The sequence below is a fragment of the Protomyctophum bolini genome (genome assembly GCF_963924005.1).
Source record: "Protomyctophum bolini genome assembly, chromosome: 19".
NCBI classification, from domain to species: domain Eukaryota; kingdom Metazoa; phylum Chordata; class Actinopteri; order Myctophiformes; family Myctophidae; genus Protomyctophum; species Protomyctophum bolini.
Window position 1 is genome coordinate 38,223,457 of NC_137880.1, and position 24,957 is coordinate 38,248,413.

General features: G+C 43.3%; 1 protein-coding gene across 1 annotated transcript in view; it reads left to right on the plus strand.

Moving 5' to 3' along the window:
* Positions 1 to 19,355, plus strand: part of gnpat (glyceronephosphate O-acyltransferase) — a 31,537-nt gene extending 12,182 nt beyond the window's left edge. The window contains exons 9-17 of the mRNA XM_080791014.1: positions 448 to 722; positions 5,104 to 5,205; positions 6,588 to 6,785; positions 8,999 to 9,078; positions 11,376 to 11,516; positions 15,092 to 15,191; positions 16,117 to 16,210; positions 16,761 to 16,822; positions 19,078 to 19,355. Of these exons, the coding sequence (XP_080647140.1) occupies positions 448 to 722; positions 5,104 to 5,205; positions 6,588 to 6,785; positions 8,999 to 9,078; positions 11,376 to 11,516; positions 15,092 to 15,191; positions 16,117 to 16,210; positions 16,761 to 16,822; positions 19,078 to 19,121 (1,096 nt within the window). The 3' untranslated portion in view covers positions 19,122 to 19,355. The remainder of the gene's footprint in view (positions 1 to 447; positions 723 to 5,103; positions 5,206 to 6,587; positions 6,786 to 8,998; positions 9,079 to 11,375; positions 11,517 to 15,091; positions 15,192 to 16,116; positions 16,211 to 16,760; positions 16,823 to 19,077) is intronic.
* Positions 19,356 to 24,957: the final 5,602 nt, after the last annotated feature.

Here is a 24,957-nt window from a genome sequence, read left to right on the forward strand (position 1 = left end):
CTGTAACGGTAGCCACGCCCCTCAGAACATTATGGTCATTATGGTCATTTTTTTCATAAATGGGACCATAGTTTTCCAAAAAGAATAATATGACATGAGAAATGAGACTTTAAACTAGTGACTGGAAGCAGAAAGTATTCATGACCATGTTTATTAAGGTAATACAGTCTAGGTGAAGTTGGGCCCAAATACATGGACCTCTATGGAGCCTCTAAGGGTGGCAATGACAGACAGCGCCACAACAGGCCATTATATGAACTTTCAGGAAGTCCCGATTTCCTCAGTGGCTTCACAAAATATCTGTCTTGACTGCCCCCCCTGGTTGGTTGGGTAAAAACGACAATACAAAACCACACATCATGTACTGTGTGGTGGTGATGACTAATCTAAAACTGGTTACAGTATACGTACAGTAAGTAATGTCCCCCCCCCCCCTTTTCTCTAAAGACACATCCCCAGGAAAGCCAGCGACGACACCCAGAGCTTTGTGAGCGACACGGCGTTCCGGCTGGTCCGCGCCCAGGAGGACAACATGGTGCTGCAGCCCTGGGTTCTGATGGCCTCGCTGCTGCTCCAGAACCACTACGGCCAGAACCCGAGGCCCGGCAGGGAGCAGCAGAACCAGGAGGAGGAGGAGGCCATGACGCTGGACCAGCTGACCCAGCACACGCTGTGGCTGCGCGGGCTGGCGCGGGACTGCGGAGCCTTCCTCCACTGGCCTGGTGAGCTGTACTGTACTGTACTGTACTGTACTGTACTGTACTGTACTGTACCGGGGACCCCCGGAAATGCTTTGGCCATGTCTCGCTTAACCCATTCTGACCTGAGATCGGATTCTAAAAATGTCTGTTTGAAAATGACAGTTTTTTGTTTGTCAGTCGTTCTTCAATAAAATAAAAAAAAGAATAGCAGATCTACATCTACAAGCGTGCCACCGAGTGGCACACTACGAGCTTGTAGATCTGCTATTTTTCAATAGCTTAAAGCATAGCATAATGCTAACACCAAAAGGGGTTCCCGCCCCCAAAATGGGTTGAACTGTTTTTCGTCTGTAGTACGTCTGATGAATTGATCATGGAGGACCCCGATGGAAGTGCCTTCGTGCTTTCTTGTTTTATCCTCTTAGCAGACGTTGTATTGAACGGTGCGTTCCTGTGTAAGTTCTACCAACTGCTAAAGTTTTCAATCAATCAAAGCCGTTTATAATGATATAATAGTACAGTATTTAGTGGAGTGGCCGTCCTGTGAAACAGAAAAGTAGCTCTCCTTTTAGCAAGCAATGCTCCCTTGTTTTAAATCACTCTAAAACTCTTGGCTAACATTATTATGCAATCATGATGAACAACTTAAGGCAGCCTACAGTAGAAGATCAGTTGATAGTGGAGCTGCAGCCCCCTCTAGTGGACAAATGTTCAAACAACAAAATTAACCCATTTTGGACTGAAGTCGATTAAAATAAATGTCTTCTAAAGACATTTACATTTCTGAAAAAACCCATGTTTCTATATGTCAGTGGAGCTCAACCTTTTTCATGTCAAGGACCCCCAGAATTATCTCTATTTGGGCCACGGACCCCCATCTCAAAATATGTAGTTCCAGGGACCCCCCCCAGAAGCCAATATTTTAGTTAAAAATGTTCGCTCTGAAATATATATTCAGAGATTTGTGCCCCATTTTCACGATTTTTCAAAAATAGCAGACCTACAAGCTCGTAGCGCGCCACTCGGTGGCGCGCTATGAGCTTGCAGATCTGCTATTTTTCAATAAGCTAAATTATAACATAATGTTTTAAAACACCAAAACGGGTTCCCCTGCCGAAAATGGGTTAATGCCAGCCTCATTGTCGGGTCTTTCTTAACGCGTTGCTGTTTTAAAATTGTGTTGTTTTAGATGAGCAGCGACGCGTCATTAAACAATAGTGACACAGCAGCGGTGGCCGAATGGTTTGCGGAGCGGTCTTATATAATAATAATAATAATAATAAGCTTTATTTATATAGCACCTTTCATACAGGGATGCAGTTCAAAGTGCTTCGCAGGCAGTAGAATACAGTACAATACATCAAGTGCTTTACAGTTAGGTTGAAACAAACACAATACAAGACAAGACAGTGGACGTGCATGACGAAAAAGGATAAAAATAGGCATGAGAAGGTCCAGCATTTAAGATATTTGTTAAGAGAAAATAATATATATAGAATAATAATAAAATACATGATGGGAGGCCTCAATAAAGTGCTACGGCAGGGTGGAGGAGAAGGCTAATCTGAAGAGGTGTGTTTTTAGTTTTTAGTTTGAATATGTTGGTGGAGTTAGTTGGAGCCTCTCTGATTTCCTGAGGAATTGTATTCCATAATTCTGGTGCATAAAACGAAACGAGAATGCTGCCTCTCCTATTTTCCTATCGTGGTTTCTTTTTTTCTTTTCTTTTGTGGTTAGTAGTAAACCTGCTGTTGAGGATCTTGGTGTTCTAGATGGAGTGTATGATGTTAGGAAATCTGTTATGTATGCATGCATATACATAACAGTGCTTTGTAAACTATAAGTTAGTACCTTAAAATCTATTCCATGGGAGACTGGAAGCCAGTGGAGGGCGTGTAATACGGGGTGCGCACGCTTTTCCGACACACCGAAGATCCGAAGCGGGGGGACATGCGATGCGATGGTCCGACATGCGCTGCTCCCGTGCTTGCGGTTAGGGTTAGGTTAGGATTGAGGTTTCGGATCAATAGTATGTCGGAACTAAAGCCTGCACTCGTGTAATACTGGTGTGATGTGTTCTCTTTTCTTTGTTTTGGTTAATAATCTAGCAGCAGAGTTTTGTATGAGTTGTAGTCTGTTTATGGCCATTTTTGGTAATCCTGTGAATAGAGCGTTGCAGTAATCTAGGCGGCTAGTGACAAAAGCGTGGATGATTCTTTCAGCATCTGGTTGTGTTAGGAAGGGTCGTATCTTGGCTATATTTCTGAGATGAAAAAATGCAATTTTGGTTATTTAGTTGATGTGGGATGTGAAGTTGAGGTCTGAATCTATTACTACTCCGAGGCTGGTTACTTGTGGTTTAACCCACGCGGCTAGATGTCCTAGAGAGTTCATCACCTGATCTCTTTTTAACTTGGGGCCTACCATGTAGCACCTCTGGTCTTATTGTCGTTTATAGTTTTAATAGGTTTGCGCTCATCCAGTCGGTTATATCCCTGAGGCAGCCGGTGAGGTGGTTTACTGCATCTGTGTTGTGAGGTTCTATGGAAAATGTATAATTGTCTGTCATCTGCGTTTGAGTGATAATTGACGTTGTGCTTTCTAATGACGTCTCCTAGAGGGAGCATGTAGAGAGAGAACAGTAGGGGAGCAAGGTTACCTCCTTGAGCGACACCCAAGGGGACAGCATGTTGGCCAGATCTCCCAGGCCAACACAGAATTGTCTCCCTGTGATGTAGGTTCGTATCCAGTTTAGGACTTTCCCATTTAGACCAACAATTTACAATTTTACAATTTAGGCATTTAGCAGACGCTCTTAATCCAGAGCGACTTACATTAAGCAAGAACAAAAGCATGGGAGTACATCACATAAAGACATTTATCATGAAACATGCGTAGCTAAGAAAGTAACAGTGGAATATCTATAATGAAACTATACATATAAGCTATACATCTATACTACTATGCTACACATATGTACTATGACGTGCTATGACTACTAGAATTGCTATCTAAGGGGGTGGGGTAAGTGCTATGGGCCATGATGGAGTCTGAAAAGGTGGGTTTTCAGACTACGGCGGAGACTACGGCGGAGACTACGGACAATGTGTTGAAGACGGTGGAGTAAGATGTTGTGGTCCACCAGGTCAAACGCCTCGCTTAAAGACTAGCACCGACTCCTTCCCAGGGTCCATGTTGACCCTGAGGTCACTGACTATTTTTGTCAGTGCTGCTGTTTCTGTGCTGTGATTTGCCCTGAATCCGGATTGAAGAGGGTCTAGGATATTGTCATCTGTGATAAATTGATTTAATTGTAGAAATACTGTTTTTTTTTTTGCTCAGAAATGGGAGGTTTGATATGGGTCTGTAGTTCTCCAAGTTGTTGCTATCCAAGTTGGGCTTTTTCAGTAGTGGTTTTATGATGGCTGTTTTGAGTACCTCTGCACAGACTTTGAGACTTTGAGGTCTTGATATCGGAAGGTCGCTAGTTCGTATCCCCGGACCGGCACGTTACAATTACCACCGCTGAAGTGCCCTTGAGCAAGGCATTGAACCCCTACCATGAAATGTTCTATGAGCAGGGCCTGGCTGTAAACAAGTTCTTGAGCTTAGTCCAGTTACCCTGGGTAAACATGGTACCTTTCCTTTCCTTAGTCCAGTTACCCTGCAGGGTAAACATAGTACCTTTCCTTTTCTTAGTCCAGTTTATCTTGGGTAAACATAGTACCTTTCCTTTCCTTAGTCCAGTTACCCTGGGTAAACATAGTACCTTTCCTTTCCTTAGTCCAGTTACCCTGGGTAAACATAGTACCTTTCCTTTCCTTAGTCCAGTTACCCTGGGTAAACATAGTACCTTTCCTTTCCTTAGTCCAGTTCACCCTTGGGTAAACATAGTACCTTTCCTTTCCTTAGTCCAGTTACCCTGGGTAAACATAGTACCTTTCCTTTCCTTAGTCCAGTTACCCTGGGTAAACATAGTACCTTTCCTTTCCTTAGTCCAGTTCACCCAGGGTAAACATAGTACTTTCCTTTCCTTAGTCCAGTTTACCCTGGGTAAACATAGTACCTTTCCTTTCCTTAGTCCAGTTACCCTGGGTAAACATGGTACCTTTCCTTTCCTTAGTCCAGTTCACCCTGGGTAAACATAGTACTTTCCTTTCCTTAGTCCAGTTTACCCTGGGTAAACATAGTACCTTTCCTTTCCTTAGTCCAGTTCACCCTGGGTAAACATAGTACCTTTCCTTTCCTTACACTACTGCTAACGAGGCGACAATTAGGGCATTCATTTCACATGCGCTTTTTAAGATTCCGTTCAGTTTTCACAGAAATTCTTGATACTGTACGTAACATCAGCTGTTGTCTCAAACCCGTCTCTCTCTCTCTCTCTCTCTCTCTCCTCCAGACCACGCGTCTCCCTCTGAAGTGGTCTCGTCCAGTCTGGCCCTCCATGGAGGTCTGGTCTCGGTGGCTGGCGGGCGTGTCCTCCTGGCGCTGAGACAACCAGGTCTGTATAGAATTAATCGGCCCGTTCTGGGCGGCGGAACGCCTTTTAGGTGTTTTAATTAAACATTATATTATTATGCTTTAGCTATTGAAAAATTGCGCCGCGCTACGAGCTTGTAGGTCTGAATTTTTTTTGAGAAATCGTGAAAATCTTTGAATATATATCTTCTTTCACAGCGAACGTTTTTTTAACTTAAGTCTTTGCTTCTGGGGGAGTCCCTGGAACAACATATTTTACATCTTCTGGGGGAGTCCCTGGAACAACATATTTTACATCTTCTGGGGGAGTCCCTGGAACAACATACTCAGTTCACACGGTGTGATTTTACTAGTTTACTAGTAGACTAGTTGTTTAGGCCTACCTATTATGTATTATTTTTAATAATAGTTGTACATTTAAAAACTGTGTACATTGGAGACTATATAATCTATCTGAGGCCAACAAAAACTAGTCGACTAGTAGCAACAAGGTCGACTAGTGGACTAGTTGAATAGTCGACTAGTTGCTTAAAACCCATTTTTGGGGCGGGAACCCCTTTTGGTGTTTTAAACATTCTGTTATAATTCAGCTATTGGAAAATAGCAGACCTACAAGCTCGTAGCGCGCCACCGAGTGGCGCGCTACGAGCTTGTAGGTCTGCTATTTTTGGAAAAAAAAATCGTGAAAATGTGGCGCGAATCCTTGTCAGAAAACTGTCAGGATTTAGAAGATATTTTTATACATTTCTATACATTTCGACGTCGGGCCTAAATGGCTTAAAGCCCTAATTGCGAACGAAATTACATATTTGGGTTTTAAAAAAAAATATTTTTAAGTTATTATTTTTTTAAGTTTTTAACTTAGCCATAACCATATAAGGAGTTCCCAAAGCAGCTATACGTCCAAATATGGAGTGTGTTGCATCAATCACAAACAAATCACTCAGCTCCATATATGGGCACAAAGGGGGGACACACGGACACACACAGACACACAGACATGATCTGCTGGGTCTCATAGTAAGTAACGCATAATTTAAAAAAAAACCCAAATATGTACGAGCTGCGTTCGCTTCCCATGTTTGCGCGTCTTACTGGTATACAGTCTTTGTCGTCTGTGTGTCATCAGAAATGGTCACCGTGGCCCCAGGCGGTGGCGTAACCGTCTGGGCGGGTTCGACTCCCGAGCCCGACACGGCCTTTACTGCATGTCTGTCTCCCCCCCCCCCATCTCTCTCCCGTTTCCTGTCAGCCTACTGTCTGTCCCTTCAGAAAGGCGCAAGCCGCAAAAAGGAAATGGTCACAGTGTTTATCTCACGCATTGAGATGAGACGATTCCACGGATATCGCTTCCCCGAAGACAACCGGCTGAAACAATGTCTTTGACCTTTGACCTTTTGACAGGAGGTCAGCCAGGTCGAGGTGGAGGAGGAGGAGGGGGGGAGGAGGAGTGTGGCATCGCCTCCAGCCCAGAAGAGGAGCTGTTGGCCCAGGCGGTCACCGTGCTCTCCTGCGCCTCCTACAGGAACCAGGTGTTGCACGTGTTCCTGAGGCCCGCCCTGCTGGCCACGGCCCTCCACACGGCCTCCTCCACGCACAGAGGTGAGGTCGTTCAAACACACAGAGCTGTACCTCCTCAACGCACAGAGGTGAGGTCAGAGGTCAAACACACAGAGGTGAGGTCAGGGGTCAAACACACAGAGCTGTGCCTTTGCTTCTTGACCTGTTGAAGACCCAAGGCTGCATTGTCAGGGGGTCACCAACATGTCCGTACACGGACACATGTGACCGTCCGTGGCAAAGACTTGGGGCTCCATTTTCGTCACCGCTAAACTTCTTTGCCTTTTTTTTACTATTTTGCAAAACATTATTGAATAGTTAAAATGGCCAGTCTACAAGCACACAGTCACAACGTGTCGATGTTTTTCAAAATAGTAAAAAAAAAAAGGCAAAGGAGTTTAGGGATAAGGGGTTTATAAGTTTAAGGATAAGGGGTTTATAAGTTTAGGGATAAGGGGTTTAGAAGTTTAGGGATAAGGGGTTTAGAAGTTTAGGAATAAGGGGTTTAGAAGTTTAGGAATAAGGGGTTTAGAAGTTTAGGGATAAGGGGTTTAGAAGTTTAGGGATAAGGGGTTTAGAAGTTTAGGAATAAGGGGTTTAGAAGTTTAGGGATAAGGGGTTTAGAAGTTTAGGAATAAGGGGTTTAGAAGTTTAGGAATAAGGGGTTTAGAAGTTTAGGGATAAGGGGTTTATAAGTTTAGGGATAAGGGGTTTAGAAGTTTAGGGATAAGGGGTTTAGAAGTTTAGGGATAAGGGGTTTAGAAGTTTAGGAATAAGGGGTTTAGAAGTTTAGGAATAAGGGGTTTAGAAGTTTAGGGATAAGGGGTTTAGAAGTTTAGGGATGAGGGGTTTAGAAGTTTAGGGATAAGGGGTTTAGAAGTTTAGGGATAAGGGTTTTAGAATTTTAGGGATAAGGGGTTTAGAAGTTTAGGAATAAGGGGTTTAGAAGTTTAGGGATAAGGGGTTTAGAAGTTTAGGGATAAGGGTTTTAGAAGTTTAGGGATAAGGGGTTTAGCGGTGACAAATGGAGCCCTTGGCCTTGTCCGTGTGGCAACGTTTAGATTTTCTGTTTTACACTCCATTTTAATGTTCTCATCCAGGTTTTCTTCAGAATAAGTATGACTTATTATTTACTATGACTCTACGGCACATTAGGAGTCCAACTAGTACTAATGGCTCTCTAAGGTTTTATTTGCAAATAAAGGAGAATTCCGTACTACAAGGCTTTCTTACCTTTCTTTGTAGTTGTTACGTCCCCACCAAAGAGGTCCAGGTGTTATTTTGAGCAAAAGCTCCTTATTGGCTATTTCCCCTACCATAAGCCCTCAATGAATTGCATTGAAGTGAATGGGAATTGAATGGGGGCTATGGGGTGTTGTGTTAATTCGCTTATTTCCATCGCTCAAAATTATAATTTCTTTGTATATATCCTCTCTTCATAATGTAAATAATATCCCAAGCAGCACACTTTACTACTTATTTAGATGGAAATAAGCGATTTAGCACAACACCCCATAGCCCCATTCAATTCCCATTCCATTGAGCGCTTATGGTGAGGGGAAATAGCCGATAAGGATCTTTTGCACACAATAACACCTGGACCTCTTTGGTGGGGACGTAACGACTACAAAGAAAGGTAAGAAAGCCTTCTAGTGTGGAATTCTCCTTTAACTCCGAGAGTGTCCAAATTGACCCTTACGGACCCAAATGGACCTGTAAGGGTCCACTTGGGTCCATTATCTATTTTGAACTCATTGTTGTGTTTCTGGTCATATGTTACTGTCCACTCATTTTGTATGTCCGTGGCAAGAAATGTAATGTTGACAAAAAATATCCATCAACACTTTATCTAGGTCTGATTCAGAAATTGAGTGGGGAACTATTTTAATTCACAAGCCTGTAGGCTAAATCATTGGTTCCTAAAGTGTTTATTGTGAACGCAGTGAGCACTTACTATGAGACCTAGCAGATCATGTCTGTCTGTGTGTGTGTCTGTCCCACTTTTGTGCCCATATATGGAGCTGAGTGATTTGTTTGTGATTGATGCAACACACTCCATATTTGGACGTATAACTGCTTTGGGGACTCCTTATATGGCTATGGCTGAGTCATGGTGACATGAGTGTGATGTCATGGTCCAAGATCTGCGTTCGCTTCCCGCGTTTGCGCGTCTTACTCGTTTTATTGTCCTTACTTTTAAAATTGTACGGTAACTCTGAATTATTGTGTGTGTTTTTCTTTTTGTTTTCTTTTAGACGAAGTGTTCAACACGTTCAGCTTCCTGAGGAACATGTTCTCCAATGAGTTCATCCTGTGTCCTGGAGACACTGTGCAGGTAATGCCGTCTACTACAGGGTAACAAGACAACTCACCCCGTTTCAATGAGTTCATCCTGTGTCCTGGAGACACTGTGCAGGTAATGCCGTCTACAGGGTAACAAGACAACTCACCCCGTTTCAATGAGTTCATCCTGTGTCCTGGAGACACTGTGCAGGTAATGCCGTCTACAGGGTAACAAGACAACTCACCCCGTTTCAATTAGTTCATCCTGTGTCCTGGAGACACTGTGCAGGTAATGCCGTCTACAGGGTAACAAGACAACTCACCCCGTTTCAATTAGTTCATCCTGTGTCCTGGAGACACTGTGCAGGTAATGCCGTCTACTACAGGGTAACAAGACAACTCACCCCGTTTCAATGAGTTCATCCTGTGTCCTGGAGACACTGCAGGTAATGCCGTCTACAGGGTAACAAGACAACTCACCCCTTTTCAATGAGTTCATCCTGTGTCCTGGAGACACTGTGCAGGTAATGCTGTTTACAGGGTAACAAGACAACTCACCCCGTTTCAATGAGTTCATCCTGTGTCCTGGAGACAACTCACCCCGTTTCCGTTTTCCTCCCGGAATATTCCCCAGTGAGGGGTTGGTGGGAGAGGCTGGACAGTGAGGGGTTGGTGGGAGAGGCTGGACAGTGAGGGGTTGGTGGGAGAGGCTGGACAGTGAGGGGTTGGTGGGAGAGGCTGGACAGTGAGGGGTTGGTGGGAGAGGCTGGACAGTGAGGGGTTGGTGGGAGAGGCTGGACAGTGAGGGGTTGGTGGGAGAGGCTGGACAGTGAGGGGTTGGTGGGAGAGGCTGGACGGCAGACGGCTGGACTTTGAATTTCTCGAACTGTAAACTTTCACGACAGCAGAACAAATATATTTTGGACCAAACAAAGAATTAGAAAGTAGAAAAAAACGGCAACACATTTTTTTGTTGTTTTTCTTCTTTGTAATTATTTGTTTGGTCCAAAATATTGTGTGTGTTGTCATGATTTGTCTCACGACAAGAGTTGGCTTCATATACGACGCTTAAAAGGTCTTTAAATAAATACTTTAAGAAATGCCTATGTTCAAAATGCATTGGGATTCATTTCCTGGGCTACTCGTTGTTCTGAAAGGGCGAGGGACTGCCACGCTCTATAGTGTCAATTGGACGTTTTGGTACTCGGGGTCAAAGTATCGGAGCCGATACCGAATGAATGAAATATTAATTTTCGTGTCATGCCACTTTGGCCCATATCCCATATGGGATAATAATATGACACATTTCACAGAATACACTGAATACAACTGACACTACAGTCCTTCCTGTTCATACATAATATCTGTACATTATTCGAAAAAAAAAAAAAAGAAAACGATCATAACCAGGCCATTTTACATGTAAATGGCCCGCTCCTCCTCATTGACCAGACCTTTTCAAGGAATGAGGCAAATGAAAAGGTGTACTTTTGAAACGGGCGCTTCAGTCTCTCGAAGTCTCTCCAACCCATACAAATACATGGTTTGGGGTCTACCAGTATCTGTATCGGAAACAACACTAATAATAATAATAATAATTGGTAACACATACTGTATGGAGGTATTACGCATGCTCCTACTGTAGTTGAAACCTACTGCTGAAGCACTCAAATGAAGCTGTGGTAACGGAGTGTGTGAGACTCGGCTGCCCTGGCAGTGCTGTGAACTCTTGACTTGCTGAAAAATAACTCTTGCCAAAACTCTGTTTTTATCATAGACTGTAAAAAAAAAATTATGGACAAAGCCCTCTCCGGGTCTGATATGGACGTAAAATGAAGCCTGTGTCAGTCCTTGAATTGTAAATCGCCATCTTTCTAGATCCGTTTGGGCCCAGCTGGCCCATTGGCTGGCCCAGACAACGAGGCGGGACTTCCCCCCCCCCCCTTCTTCTTCGTTGGTTGGGGGACTCGAGTGGGTGGGGGATCCCGTTCATAGACTGTAACGGTAGCCACGCCCCTCAGAACATACGCGACTTTATGGTCATTTTCTTAATAAATGGGACCATCATTTTCCAAAAAAAAAATTATGACATTAGAAATGAGACTTTAAACTAGTGACTGGAAGCAGAAAGTATTCATGACCATGTTTATTAAGGTAATACAGTCTAGGTGAAGTTGGGCCCAAATACATGGACCTCTATGGAGCTATGGGGGTTTTTTGGCCAGGCCATTATATGAATTTTCAGGAAATCACGATTTCCTCAGTGGCTTCACTGAATATCTGTCTGACTACCCCCCCCCCCCCCCCCCTGGTTTTTATACAGCGTTTCTTTTCTATATTGTTGTGCAGGACTTCGAGGAGGCGTGCTACCTGCTGCTGAAGACGGGGGCGCTGCAGGCGTCCCAACAGGAGCTGCTGGTGACGGAGAGCGGGCGGAGAACGCTGGCCTTCCTCACGGCCTTGTTGGATCCCTTCCTGCAGGGATACCAGGTGAGGGAGACGCACGCACGCTCAGAGAGAGAGAGAGAGAGTCGATTTAGTATTTTAGCCGTGACGTGAGCGCCCCCTCCTGAGATACTTCCGGGTCCTACTTTAGTGTCGCTTTTGTGTCCCCATAGAGTTATGCTGTGACGCTCCGTCGGACTGAATCTGAGACGAAAACAACCACGAAAGTCTCAATTTACCGCTTTCCTTTCCTCGCAAAACAACAAAGCTGCTGCTCTCCCAAAATCTGGCTGTGACAGCAGGCCGTCTGCCCCACACTGGAATACTATCGCCATTTTATTTCATTGTGTCAACTAAATCCTCATTAATGCAAACTAGATTCAACATACTCAAGCCTGCACACATTCTAAATATGCCCCCGAAATATTTTACGGCGCAAATGGACTGTTGCCGCAGCCGCACGCACGCACGCACGCACGCACGCACGCACGCACGCACGCTAGGGCTGCAACATTTCATCCATTGATCGTAATCGAATCGATTATTCAATTAGTTGTCAACTAATTTAGTAATCGATTATTCGAATCGGCAACTAATCACTCGTTTTTTTGCAATTCATCATAGGTGTTCTTTAACTACATAGAAGTGTCTATTTGTACGTCTCTAAATGTTTTGATGAATTGAACAATGTGGACCCTGTTGTAAACAAGTGTAATGCTTAATTGGGTCGTCCACTCACAGTTAACATAGTCTTTGTATTGAGTTTGTGCTTGAAATGTAGCTGTAATTCTGCAAACTGTTAATACATATTTCAATCAATCAATTAATGATTTCCATGCACTTAACCATAGTTCTTCCAGTGTTAAGTGTAAGTAAAGTAAAAGAGAAGTTAATCCATCTCTCTTCCCTTACAATCTGATGATAGATGCACAGCGACTGCAAAGCAAAATATGACACATAACGATTATAATATCAAGAACGAGAACAATATTTATTTTTTAAATGACCTATTTCAGTTCAGAAGAGTACTGTTCCTTCTAGACTGACACATGTGTGGATATTCTTTAATCAAATGTACGCGGTCAGAATAAGCCTAAAGACACCGTGAGTTGCTTTAATTAATTTACATTTAGTTTGTCTTTTATTTGAATAGCAGCCTAATCGGCAGCTAATGAAACGACATTTTGAATGAATTATATATTTTAGAACATCATACTATAATTCAGCTAATGTCTGTCTGAATGTCTGAATGTCACTGACGGCACGTTATCTCATCATTAACTGCACGAATCACTCCCACTTTTCACACAGGCATGGGCCATAATTATATGGAGGTCTTAACGGAGCCCTTTTTTCCATTTGACACATTAATGATTAATAATGAATTTATTAGTGAACATGGCCGTTTATCCGAAGTCTTTCTCCGACCGAACCACACTTTTACCACACATCTCTATATGCAAAATGAAATCTGCACGCTCCCAGAATACATATAGGCTGCATTTCATTGACAGAAATGTCTTAATTACTGTACAAATATTGTTTTACATCACCACGATGGGCAATGCGCCCGGGCGCAGTACCCCCCACGGCTACAAGAGGGGGGCAAATATCTCACAACGGGTAAGGGCTAGTGTCTAAAATAACCTAAAATATATTTTTAAGGTGATAGCTAAATAAGTGTCATAATCTGATTAATCGTTTAAAATAAATGATCGGCAGATAAATCGATGATGAAAATAATCGTTAGTTGCAGCACTAACGCACAGAGAGAGAGAGAGAGAGAGAGAGAGACGATGCATTGCTGTGTTGTGAGCTTTCAGAGTAGTCAGGCCTCAGTCACTGTGAAAAAGCCCAGCTCAATCACTGAAACACTAGCCTCGGAAACTCAGACGTTTTTTATTTCCAGGGAGAAATAAATAAGTCTGGGACCGTCCGAGTCCACTTCAATACGGCATAGAGTAGCGCAAACATCGCTCACTCTCTGCTGATTTCTGATCGTCTGCACCTTTGTTAAATTGACGCGCACACACACACGTACACACACACACACACGCGTACACACACACGCGTACACACACACACACACACACACACACACACACACACACACACACACACACACACACTCTTCTCTCTCTCTGTCGCTCTAATTAATTAGTCTCATGTCGCGAAGCTGCGTGTAGATTCTCCCGGTGGATCCTGCCATGACATAGACGGCATAGGTGGACCCCGGGCTACTGAAACAGAGAGAACATGTGTTCTGTCTCTGTTCTGGAGGGGGGAGTCACATGGTTCTGACGAAACGGCTTTGCTTGCTGGCTCCGTTCCAGCTCTGTTCTCGGGTGTGGAGAAAAATACATCTAACGCGTCCGGCAACCCATTCAAGCACTTGACATGTAGGGAGAAGAATAAGGTTTGTGTCTGTATTTCACAGCAGTAGCCCTCAAGAGGGCGCTGTCATCACATCATGCCCCCAGACCACACTATTGATCCATGTATAAATGACCGACGGGTAAGGGCTAGTGTCTAAAATAACCTAAAATATATTTTAAGGTGATAGCTAAATAAGTGTCATAATCTGATTAATCGTTTAAAATAAATGATCGGCAGATGAATCGATGATGAAAATAATCGTTAGTTGCAGCACTAACGCACAGAGAGAGAGAGAGAGAGAGAGAGAGACGATGCATTGCTGTGTTGTGAGCTTTCAGAGTAGTCAGGCCTCAGTCACTGTGAAAAAGCCCAGCTCAATCACTGAAACACTAGCCTCGGAAACTCAGACGTTTTTATTTCCAGGGAGAAATAAATAAGTCTGGGACCGTCCGAGTCCACTTCAATACGGCATAGAGTAGCGCAAACATCGCTCACTCTCTGCTGATTTCTGATCGTCTGCACCTTTGTTAAATTGAGGCGCACACACACACGTACACACACACACACACACACACACACACACACACACACACACACACTCTTCTCTCTCTCTGTCGCTCTAATTAATTAGTCTCATGTCGCGAAGCTGCGTGTAGATTCTCCCGGCGGATCCTGCCATGACATAGACGGCATAGGTGGACCCCGGGCTACTGAAACAGAGAGAACATGTGTTCTGTCTCTGTTCTGGAGGGGGGAGTCACATGGTTCTGACGAAACGGCTTTGCTTGCTGGCTCCGTTCCAGCTCTGTTCTCGGGTGTGGAGAAAAATACATCTAACGCGTCCGGCAACCCATTCAAGCACTTGACATGTAGGGAGAAGAATAAGGTTTGTGTCTGTATTTCACAGCAGTAGCCCTCAAGAGGGCGCTGTCATCACATCATGCCCCCAGACCACACTATTGATCCATGTATAAATGACCGATAAGGGTTCAGGACAACGAGGCCTTTTCGTGAAATTTGGACTTTGACTGTTTTTGTGTGTGTGTGTGTGTGTGTGTGTGTGTGTGTGTGTGTGTGTGTGTGTGTGTGTGTGTGTGTGTGTGTGTGTGTGTGTGTGTGTGTGTGTGTGTGTGTGTGTGTGTGTGTGTGTGTGTGTGTGTGTGTGTGTGTGTGTGTGTGTGTGTGTGTGTGTGTGTGTGTGTGTGTGTGTGTGTGTGTGTGTGTGTGTGTGTGTGTCGTTCCAGGTGGTGTGTCGGTTCTTGTGCGAAGAGGCCACTGACAGTTTGACAGAGAAGCAGTTTGTCCCTGCTGTTCGAAGCTTCATGGTGAAACTCATATTGGCAGGTAAGACTCCCCTCTGTGTCTTCATGGTGAAACTCATATTGGCAGGTAAGACTCCCCTCTGTGTCTTCATGGTGAAACTCATATCGGCAGGTAAGACTCCCCTCTGTGTCTTCATGGTGAAACTCATATCGGCAGGTAAGACTCCCCTCTGTGTCTTCATGGTGAAACTCATATTGGCAGGTAAGACTCCCCTCTGTGTCTTCATGGTGAAACTCATATCGGCAGGTAAGACTCCCCTCTGTGTCTTCATGGTGAAACTCATATCGGCAGGTAAGACTCTCTCTGACCTGAGCTCAGATTCTAAAAATGTCTTCTACATCCTGACAGTTTTCTGAAAACCCTATGTTTCTGTGTCAGTCGAGACCTACTGTACAAGCTCGTAGCGCGCCACTTCGCGCTACGCTTACTGCATTAACCCAGAATGGATTAATGCCGTGGTTCCCAAACTTTTTCGTGTCAAGGACCCCCAAATTGACACTAATTAGCCCGCTGACCCCCATGCAGTGATTCGCAACCCCCAGTTTGACATGCATTTAGCTGGGGACCCCCTGGAACTCCCTCAGGTATCCCTGGGGGTCCCTGGGGCCCCTGGAACTCCCTCAGGCTCCCTGTGTTAAGTCTAGTTTTAGTCGACTAAAATGTGTTTTGGTGGGCCTTGATGCCGTCATAATGGATTTCGTTTAGAAATAAAAAATGGCTCTCAACGTGTCTCAGCGCATCGCAGTGCGATGCGTTGAGAGCTTGTAGATCTGCTATTTTCACTACATTTGTCAAGAAGGGCCCTCTTAACGGGATTTCAGTCCCTGCATCTCTAACACTGTGTGTGTGTGTGTGTGTGTGTGTGTGTGTGTGTGTGTGTGTGTGTGTGTGTGTGTGTGTGTGTGTGTGTGTGTGTGTGTGTGTGTGTGTGTGTGTGTGTGTCCAGGTGGTCTGCGCTACAGCGAGGTGTTGTCGTCAGACCTGCAGAAGAACGCCCTGGCTGCCCTGATGAGGCTGGACGCCGTACGGAAGGTCAAAGGGTAAGGTCAAAGATCAAGGTCAAAGGGTATGTAGCAGCCTTCGGTCGCGCCTGACTGACCCCCTCAGGTCAAATGTTTGGCCTGTTTTTGACACGATGCCCACAGATGAATTGGGGCCCCTTATAGGGTTCCCATGAAGTGCTTAACCCATTCTGACCTGAGATCAGATTCTAACGCACGGAAGAATGGTGGTTCTTTGACGCATTCTGACCTGAGATCAGATTCTAACGCACGGAAGAATGGTGGTTCTTTAAAGCATTTTGACCCGAGATCAGATTCTAAAAAATGTCTTCTAAATCCTGACAAGTTTAAAAAAAATAGCAGACCTACAAGCTCATAGCATGCCACTCGGTGGCGCGCTATGAGCTTGTAGATCTGCTATTTTTCAATGTCTAAAGCATAACGTAATGCTAACACCCAAAACGGGTTCCCGCCCCAAAAATGAGTTAAACTGTCACACTGATTTGACCTCCCAACTTAAAACTTTATTTTTTATTTTTAGGTCTTTATGCTGAATATAATTGTGTGTTTTCAATGTCATTTACTTCAGATCTGACCAGGTGACTTTGAAGGTGAACAAGATTATGGTCAACTCATTGGAAGACACCCTGGGTAAGAGCAAACGCACACATGTAGCATTGGTTTGACCATAGAGTATTAAAAGGATAGAGACTGAACTGGCGCGAAGCTCCGCCCCCTCCGCTATTCATGTCAGTGGAAGTTGCTCAGTGGCGTTTTGAAGCACCCGGAAGGCTGCCGGAAGTACCGTCTATTTCCGCATTCAGCATTTCACTTCCGCATTTGGACACCAAATTTTGGTGTCCAAATGCGGAAGTGCAGCTGGGCTTTAACATTGAGCGCTCGGTTGCACGGGGTTTCCACGGGTCCGCCTGCAGTCCTTCCTCTTACCACTAGGGCCCAGCGCTTCAACATTGGAGTGCCTAGCTGGCCCCTTGGGTTTGACCCATAGACTGGTTTGACCCCCCCCCCTCCCCTTCTTCTTAGTTGTTTTTTATTTTGACTGAATGAGGGGGTGGCTCCCGTGAATGGGTTAAGATATGAATAATATTGATAGGCCTAAAGATATACATATATTATATATATATAAAAAAAGAATGCTGCCTTACTGTACTGTACATGTCAGCCCGGCCTATGTTAATTATTTTCCAGTTCTTGTCAGAGCAGTAACAACTACCGGTAGCCTAACTGGAAACCGATGTGAAAGTGCACCGTATTGGGTTTAACAGCTGCTCCGCACCACTATGGAAAGATATGGGTAAAAGCCTTTGCTTTTTCAGATGCAGCTATTGCTGTGTCTGTGTATCATACAGTAAATTGAGGAGTTACAATGAACATAATTAATTAAACCAAGGATCTGTCAAACACAAGCTGCTGGCATCACCATAATTGCGAACGCACTAAGCACTTACTATGAGACCTAGCAGATCATGTCTGTCTGTCTGTCTGTGTGTGTGTGTGTGTCTGTCTGTCCCGCTATCCAAATATGGAGTGTGTTGCATCAGCAATCACTCAGCTCCATATATGGGCACAAAAGGGGCCAGGTCCACTCAGCTCCATATATGGGCACAAAAGGGGGTCCACATATACAGTAACAGCGGGACAGACACACAGACAGACAGACAGACAGACAGACAGACAGACAGACAGACAGACACACAGACAGACAGACAGACAGACATGATCTGCAGGGTCTCAGCTGCGTTCGCTTCCCGCGTTTGCGCGTCTTACTGGTTATATACACATGACTACAAAACTTTGAGTTTTGACTTCTTCGGTTTCGTCATTCTCACATATCGGAACCAAGTGATAACGGGAGTGTAATTGTCTCCACCAGGCCGAAGGAATGGGGAGAGAGTATGTTTTACACTCCGCCAGCCCGCCCGTGCGTCCATGTGTCTGTCTGTCCGTCCGTCCGTCCGTGAACAGCTAATCTCCGGCACCGTTAACCCGGTCGATGCCAAACTTTGCGCACACACTCCCTGGATGCCAACGATGAACCTCTGTCCCAAAGTTTCCAGAACGGCCTGTTATAGCGCCACCAGGAGGCCGCTTTTGAAAAACATTTCTTTTGATATTACTCATTGGCTTTCAAAGTTTGCAGGATTGTCCCTTTTGAAACAAAAAGCCTCAAATCGTGACCGCAGTGTGCAATTTACCTGAAATCTTTCACAGACTTTCCTACTTAGGCTGAGGAATATATCCCACCCTTTTCACATTGGCCTGTTATAGCGCCACCAACAGGTGGATGTTTGCAAAAGACATTTTTGGAACAAAATGCCTCAAATCATCCAATTGCCACCAATGATGTAAGAACAAATGGCACCCTTTTCACATTGGCCTGTTATAGCGCCACCAGGAGGCCACAACCTGACCTGCCCTGGTGGAGACCTGTCCTATTATAGCGCCACCAGGAGGCCACAACCTGACCTGGCCTGGCCTGGTGGAGACCTGTCCTATTATAGCGCCACCAGGAGGCCACAACCTGACCTGGCCTGGTGGAGACCTGTGCCCTGAGGGGCACTTTTTCCTCTGGTGGTGATGGTATGATAAACAGAACCCTGACTTGCAGCCGGTGATGAAGAATCGAAATCTGTCACAAGCTTTTCCGTTCTGATGTGCCTGTACAATAAAAACTATCTCACACCTACATTTTCCCTCTCCTCCATCTGCCCTCTATTCCTCCTCTCTGTGTCTCTCTCTCTCTCTCTCTCTCTCTCTCTCTCTCTCTCTCTGTCTGTCTGTCTGTCTGTCTGTCTGTCTGTCTGTCTGTCTGTCTGTCTGTCTGTCTGTCTGTCTGTCTGTCTGTCTGTCTCTCTCTCTCTCTCTCTCTCTCTCTCTCTCCACAGGAGGTAAACTTCCAACCCAGAAAGCAGTCCTGGCCCGCCTCTAATGTAGTGGCACCGCGGGCTAGAAGGAACCCGGGAGAGTCGGCTCTCTTTGCCTCTATTAGCATAACGCCACATTTTCCAACGTTCCAACGTTCCCAGCAGCACCGCACAACTCCACTCGGGCTGATTACAGAGGAGGCTACTTTCTGAAAGGGACTTAACGGAAGACTCGTTATCTGGAGGACAGCTCAGCTCTCTTCTCTTCTCTTCTCTTCTCTTCTCTTCTCTTCTCTTCTCTTCTCTTCTCTTCTCTTCTCTTCTCTTCTCTTCTCTTCTCTTCTCTTCTCTTCTCTTCTCTTCTCTTCTCTTCTCTTCTCTTCTCTTCTCTTCTCTTCTCTTCTCTTCTCTTCTCTTCTCTTCTCTTCTCTTCTCCTCTCCTCTCCTCTCTTCTCTTCTCTTCTCTTCTCCTCTCCTCTCCCCTCTCCTCTCCTCTCCTCCTCCTCCTCTCCAGTTAGTTTTATAATATAATTCTGTCAAACACACACAGGTTTATCTGCCTTTCTCCCGTCTTAACAGAATGCTAGACCAGGCCGTGGAGTAAGTCCTTATACTATAGGATTTCGGGGCTTAATAACATTATTTTTGAACGAGCAAACCTTTCACAAAGGTTCTCCCATAAGTGCCAACTCCGTTAACCGCGGATGATATATTTCTTCGTTAACACTCCCCTGGGCCTGCCCCGGGCCTGCACTGGGCCCTGGGCCTGCCCCGGGGCGCCTTTTGGTGTTTTTAATTAAGCAATTATGTTCCACTTTAGCTATTGAAAAATAGCAGATCTACAAGCTCATAGCGCGCCACCGAGTGGCGCGCTATGAGCTTGTAGGTCTGCTATTTGTTGAAAATTCGTGAAAACGCGGCACAAATCTTCTTTCGGAAGACTTTTTTTTTTTTTAATTTCGACGTCGGGTCTAAATGTACCAGATTCAGGACTGGTTCGAGGCTGTTAGGAACTCTTCTTATCACATGCTCATAGCATAACACTGTACTTGTCAAGCCGTCTTGTACAAAATGTCGTGAGTACATTTTATGTGCCATGTTGTATTCAGGTTTACTGTACATTCCATCCCAACACTGAGGGCCGATTCATACTCCTATTTTTACCGCTGTTTCGGCGCTGTAGAAGTGCCGAAATGATTTTGGCTCGTCAGAAACTTTCAGTAGCACCGAATAGCCGACTTCAGGACGGTACCCGCCCCCCCGAACCTCAAATGACGTCACATTGTAGGCTCTACAGAGCCAAATGACGTCACATTGTAGGCTCTACAGAGCCAAATGACGTCACATTGTAGGCTCTACAGCGCCAAATGACGTCACATTGTAGGCTCTACAGAGCCAAATGACGTCACATTGTAGGCTCTACAGAGCCAAATGACGTCACATTGTAGGCTCTACAGAGCCAAATGACGTCACATTGTAGGCTCTACAGAGCCAAATGACGTCACATTGTAGGCTCTACAGAGCCAAATGACGTCACATTGTAGGCTCTACAGTGCCGAACCGACTTTTTTTGGGCTCTAAAATAGGAGTATAATGAATCGCGCCTAGACCAGCTATTTATTTCACTATTTTCCAACCTGTGGTTGTATCACAGCTGGTACAGTGTTGTGTTTTTCAAGCAATAGCTCTGGCCTATATTCCTATATTCCTATGGTCACGTTTTCTAGATGCGTAGCACGAGTTGCGAATAACGGCCTTATACTGCTGTCGCTGTGTGTGCAGACTGTGTGCACCAACTGCCAAAAGCGAACACAAATAATATAATGAGCTAAATGGATTTAAAAAGCATTTTTTTAGTAAAGAACTAATGTGGGCCGAATGCCAAGGCTATACATTAAAAAGAGAATACAATGAATTGCCACAAGTGATACAAAAGCATTCGTATACTGTTAGGTCAGACCTTTACAAGCTACCTAATATTGTTGTTTGCAACTCTTCCTTGAAAGATATTTATTTTGGATGTACTGTATTTGTTTTTTTTTGTTTTCTATAAGACCAAACCCTCCTGTATTTAGAACAAGTAAGACGCGCAAACGCGGGAAGCGAACGCTAACCCTGCAGATCATGTCTGTCTGTCCCGCTGTTACTGTATATGTGGACCTGGCCCCTTTTGTGCCCATATATGGAGCTGAGTGATGTAACAGCGGGACAGACCGACAGACAGACATGATCTGGGTTCAGCCTGATTCCTGAAATCCACATTAATAATTAATGCAAGTGGATGGGAGGAGAAGTCCGGTGACGTCTCTATTAACCCATTCTGACCTGAGATCAGATTCATACGAGGTTTTCCACTGGACACACACTGGTCTGATTAACCCATTCTGACCTGAGATCAGATTTAAAAAAAATGTCAGTCGTTCTTCGATTTTTCAAAAATAGCAGACCTACAAGCTCGTAGCGCGCCACTCGGTGGCGCGCTATGAGCTTGTAGATCTGCTATTTTTCAATAGCTAAAGCATAACATGATGCTAACACCAAAATGGGTGCCCGGTCAGAATGGGTTAATATATATATACTCTTAAGGCTGGAACCCATGCAGGCTAATTTAGAACGCTACCCTCCCGCCCCACGGACCACTGCGCCCCAGTCTGGGCTCTGTGGCGCCACCTTGTGAGGTTTTCAGCTATTGCTATTCAATGGCGTGACGTTGCGTTCTCTAGCTGTAGAATCGCTGCCACGTCTAAACCCGCCTAAACCCATATATTTATGACCGAGACTCGCCAAACTGAAAACGGTTACATTTTTTTTTAAAAAAGAAAAAAAAAACTTGAAATGTATCCTAATTAAATATTCGATTAAAGCTTCGGGTATTTGAAATATAAGATATCGGGCTGTTGCAATTATGTTCTCCTGACATCCCTGTCAGGCTTTTAACCAGACAAATAAAATAAGAACTCTATAGCTTCACGTTTATGAAGTCATTCTAGTATATTTTTCTTTGTTTTTAAAACCACAGCTTTATGTTTGATATGCGTGACGAACGGTGTGTGTGTTGTTATAATGTGTGTGGATTCAGAAGTACTTGATAAGAAATCTAATGAAATGTTTAATGTGTGAATAAAGTTTTCTAAATGTACTCTACGTTATGTCTGCTCGGTGGTTAAAGGACAATGTTTTAGGTTGTTATTAGAGAAACTAAAAGATGAGTGTTCTTTTTATTTTTTTCATTTGCGGCTTTCTTTCGTTTTAGGGATTTTAGCATGTTTTTGACAGGGGGGCGGGGGCATTCGAGCATGGGGCTAAATATGTATTTTTTTACAACATTTTATAGCGATTTATTTTTTAATTATTTACTATAGTTTTTATTCATCTGGCCACAAATATCACGATATCTACTGAATGTGTCAAACTGACATTGAGCCTATGACACACAGTGTGGCTTCCCCCCCAGTATTCACCGTCACATTCAGTAGATCCTGTGATTTATTTGTGGCCAGATGTAATTTCCTGGGGTTTATTAGGACTACAGTAAATAATAAAAAAATAAATCTCCATAATATTTAGCAGATCTACAAGCTCGTAGCGCGCCACCGAGTGGCGCGCTACGAGCTTGTAGGTCTGCTATTTTTGAAAAATCGAAGAACCACTGACATTTTTAGAATCTGATCTCGGGTCAGAATGGGGTTAATCAGACCAGTGTGTCCCCCCAGTGGAAACCTCGTATGAATCTGATCTCAGGTCAGAATGGGTTATATGAAGATGGGTTGAAAAGTGGAGAATTCATGCTGTCTCTATACATTTATTATTTTTATTTTTTTTAAAGGTGAACCTATTTCTGAGAAAGGGTACAGTAAGGATATTTGTTGTATCATTGTGCACGAACCTACTGTATTTTGATCTTTTTATTTCTTAACCCATTCTGACCTGAGATCAGATTCTAAAAATGTCTTTTACATTTACATTTACAGTTTTCTGAAAAAGCTATGTTTCCATGTCAGTGGTTCTTTGATTTTTTCCCCCAAAAATAGCAGATCTACAAGCTTGTAGATCTGCAAATAAATGCTTAAACATGTAGCTATAGGTGTAATGTTAGATCTGACAAATAAATGCTTAAACATGTAGCTATAGGTGTAATGTTAGATCTGCAAATAAATGCTTAAACATGTAGCTATAGGTGTAATGTTAGATCTGACAAATAAGTGCTTAAACATGTAGCTATAGGTGTAATGTTAGATCTGACAAATAAATGCTTAAACATGTAGCTATAGGTGTAATGTTAGATCTGACAAATAAATGCTTAAACATGTAGCTATAGGTGTAATGTTAGATCTGACAAATAAGTGCTTAAACATGTAGCTATAGGTGTAATGTTAGATCTGACAAATAAATGCTTAAACATGTAGCTATAGGTGTAATGTTAGATCTGACAAATAAATGCTTAAACATGTAGCTATAGGTGTAATGTTAGATCTGACAAATAAATGCTTAAACATGTAGCTATAGGTGTAATGTTAGATCTGACAAATAAATGCTTAAACATGTAGCTATAGGTGTAATGTTAGATCTGACAAATAAGTGCTTAAACATGTAGCTATAGGTGTAATGTTAGATCTGACAAATAAATGCTTAAACATGTAGCTATAGGTGTAATGTTAGATCTGACAAATAAATGCTTAAACATGTAGCTATAGGTGTAATGTTAGATCTGACAAATAAATGCTTAAACATGTAGCTATAGGTGTAATGTTAGATCTGACAAATAAATGCTTAAACATGTAGCTATAGGTGTAATGTTAGATCTGACAAATAAATGCTTAAACATGTAGCTATAGGTGTAATGTTAGATCTGACAAATAAGTGCTTAAACATGTAGCTATAGGTGTAATGTTAGATCTGACAAATAAATGCTTAAACATGTAGCTATAGGTGTAATGTTAGATCTGACAAATAAATGCTTAAACATGTAGCTATAGGTGTAATGTTAGATCTGACAAATAAATGCTTAAACATGTAGCTATAGGTGTAATGTTAGATCTGACAAATAAATGCTTAAACATGTAGCTATAGGTGTAATGTTAGATCTGACAAATAAATGCTTAAACATGTAGCTATAGGTGTAATGTTAGATCTGACAAATAAATGCTTAAACATGTAGCTATAGGTGTAATGTTAGATCTGACAAATAAGTGCTTAAACATGTAGCTATAGGTGTAATGTTAGATCTGACAAATAAATGCTTAAACATGTAGCTATAGGTGTAATGTTAGATCTGACAAATAAATGCTTAAACATGTAGCTATAGGTGTAATGTTAGATCTGACAAATAAATGCTTAAACATGTAGCTATAGGTGTAATGTTAGATCTGACAAATAAATGCTTAAACATGTAGCTATAGGTGTAATGTTAGATCTGACAAATAAATGCTTAAACATGTAGCTATAGGTGTAATGTTAGAGTCCACAGAAGTGAACCGTTCAAGCCTGTTTTCTCAACTCGCTGTTTCTCTGCAAGACATTACTGACTGTATATACATACACACATACATACATTTCAGAAGTTGAAGCAGTTTTTAAGGACCCACTTTTAGGCCAGCTATAGTGCACCAGAGCAAGCTTTTGCCTTTTTTTAAACCCTACCCATTTTAACCAAATACATACATTACATACATCCCATAGTATTGGTTTTCAACCACCAACAGATCCTGTTTATGTTTCAATTCTGCTACCAAATATAACTGTAGCTTGTTTTGTGTTGTTATTAATCAGTATTTGTGGTTAGAAATTCTTAGAATGGCATATTTGGATTAGATATTTGTTATTGTGATGAATGCAGTAACTTTGACAAGCATGCATTCACGCACTTAATTCAAAACCATTTCCCAACTAGAACTGCACTCT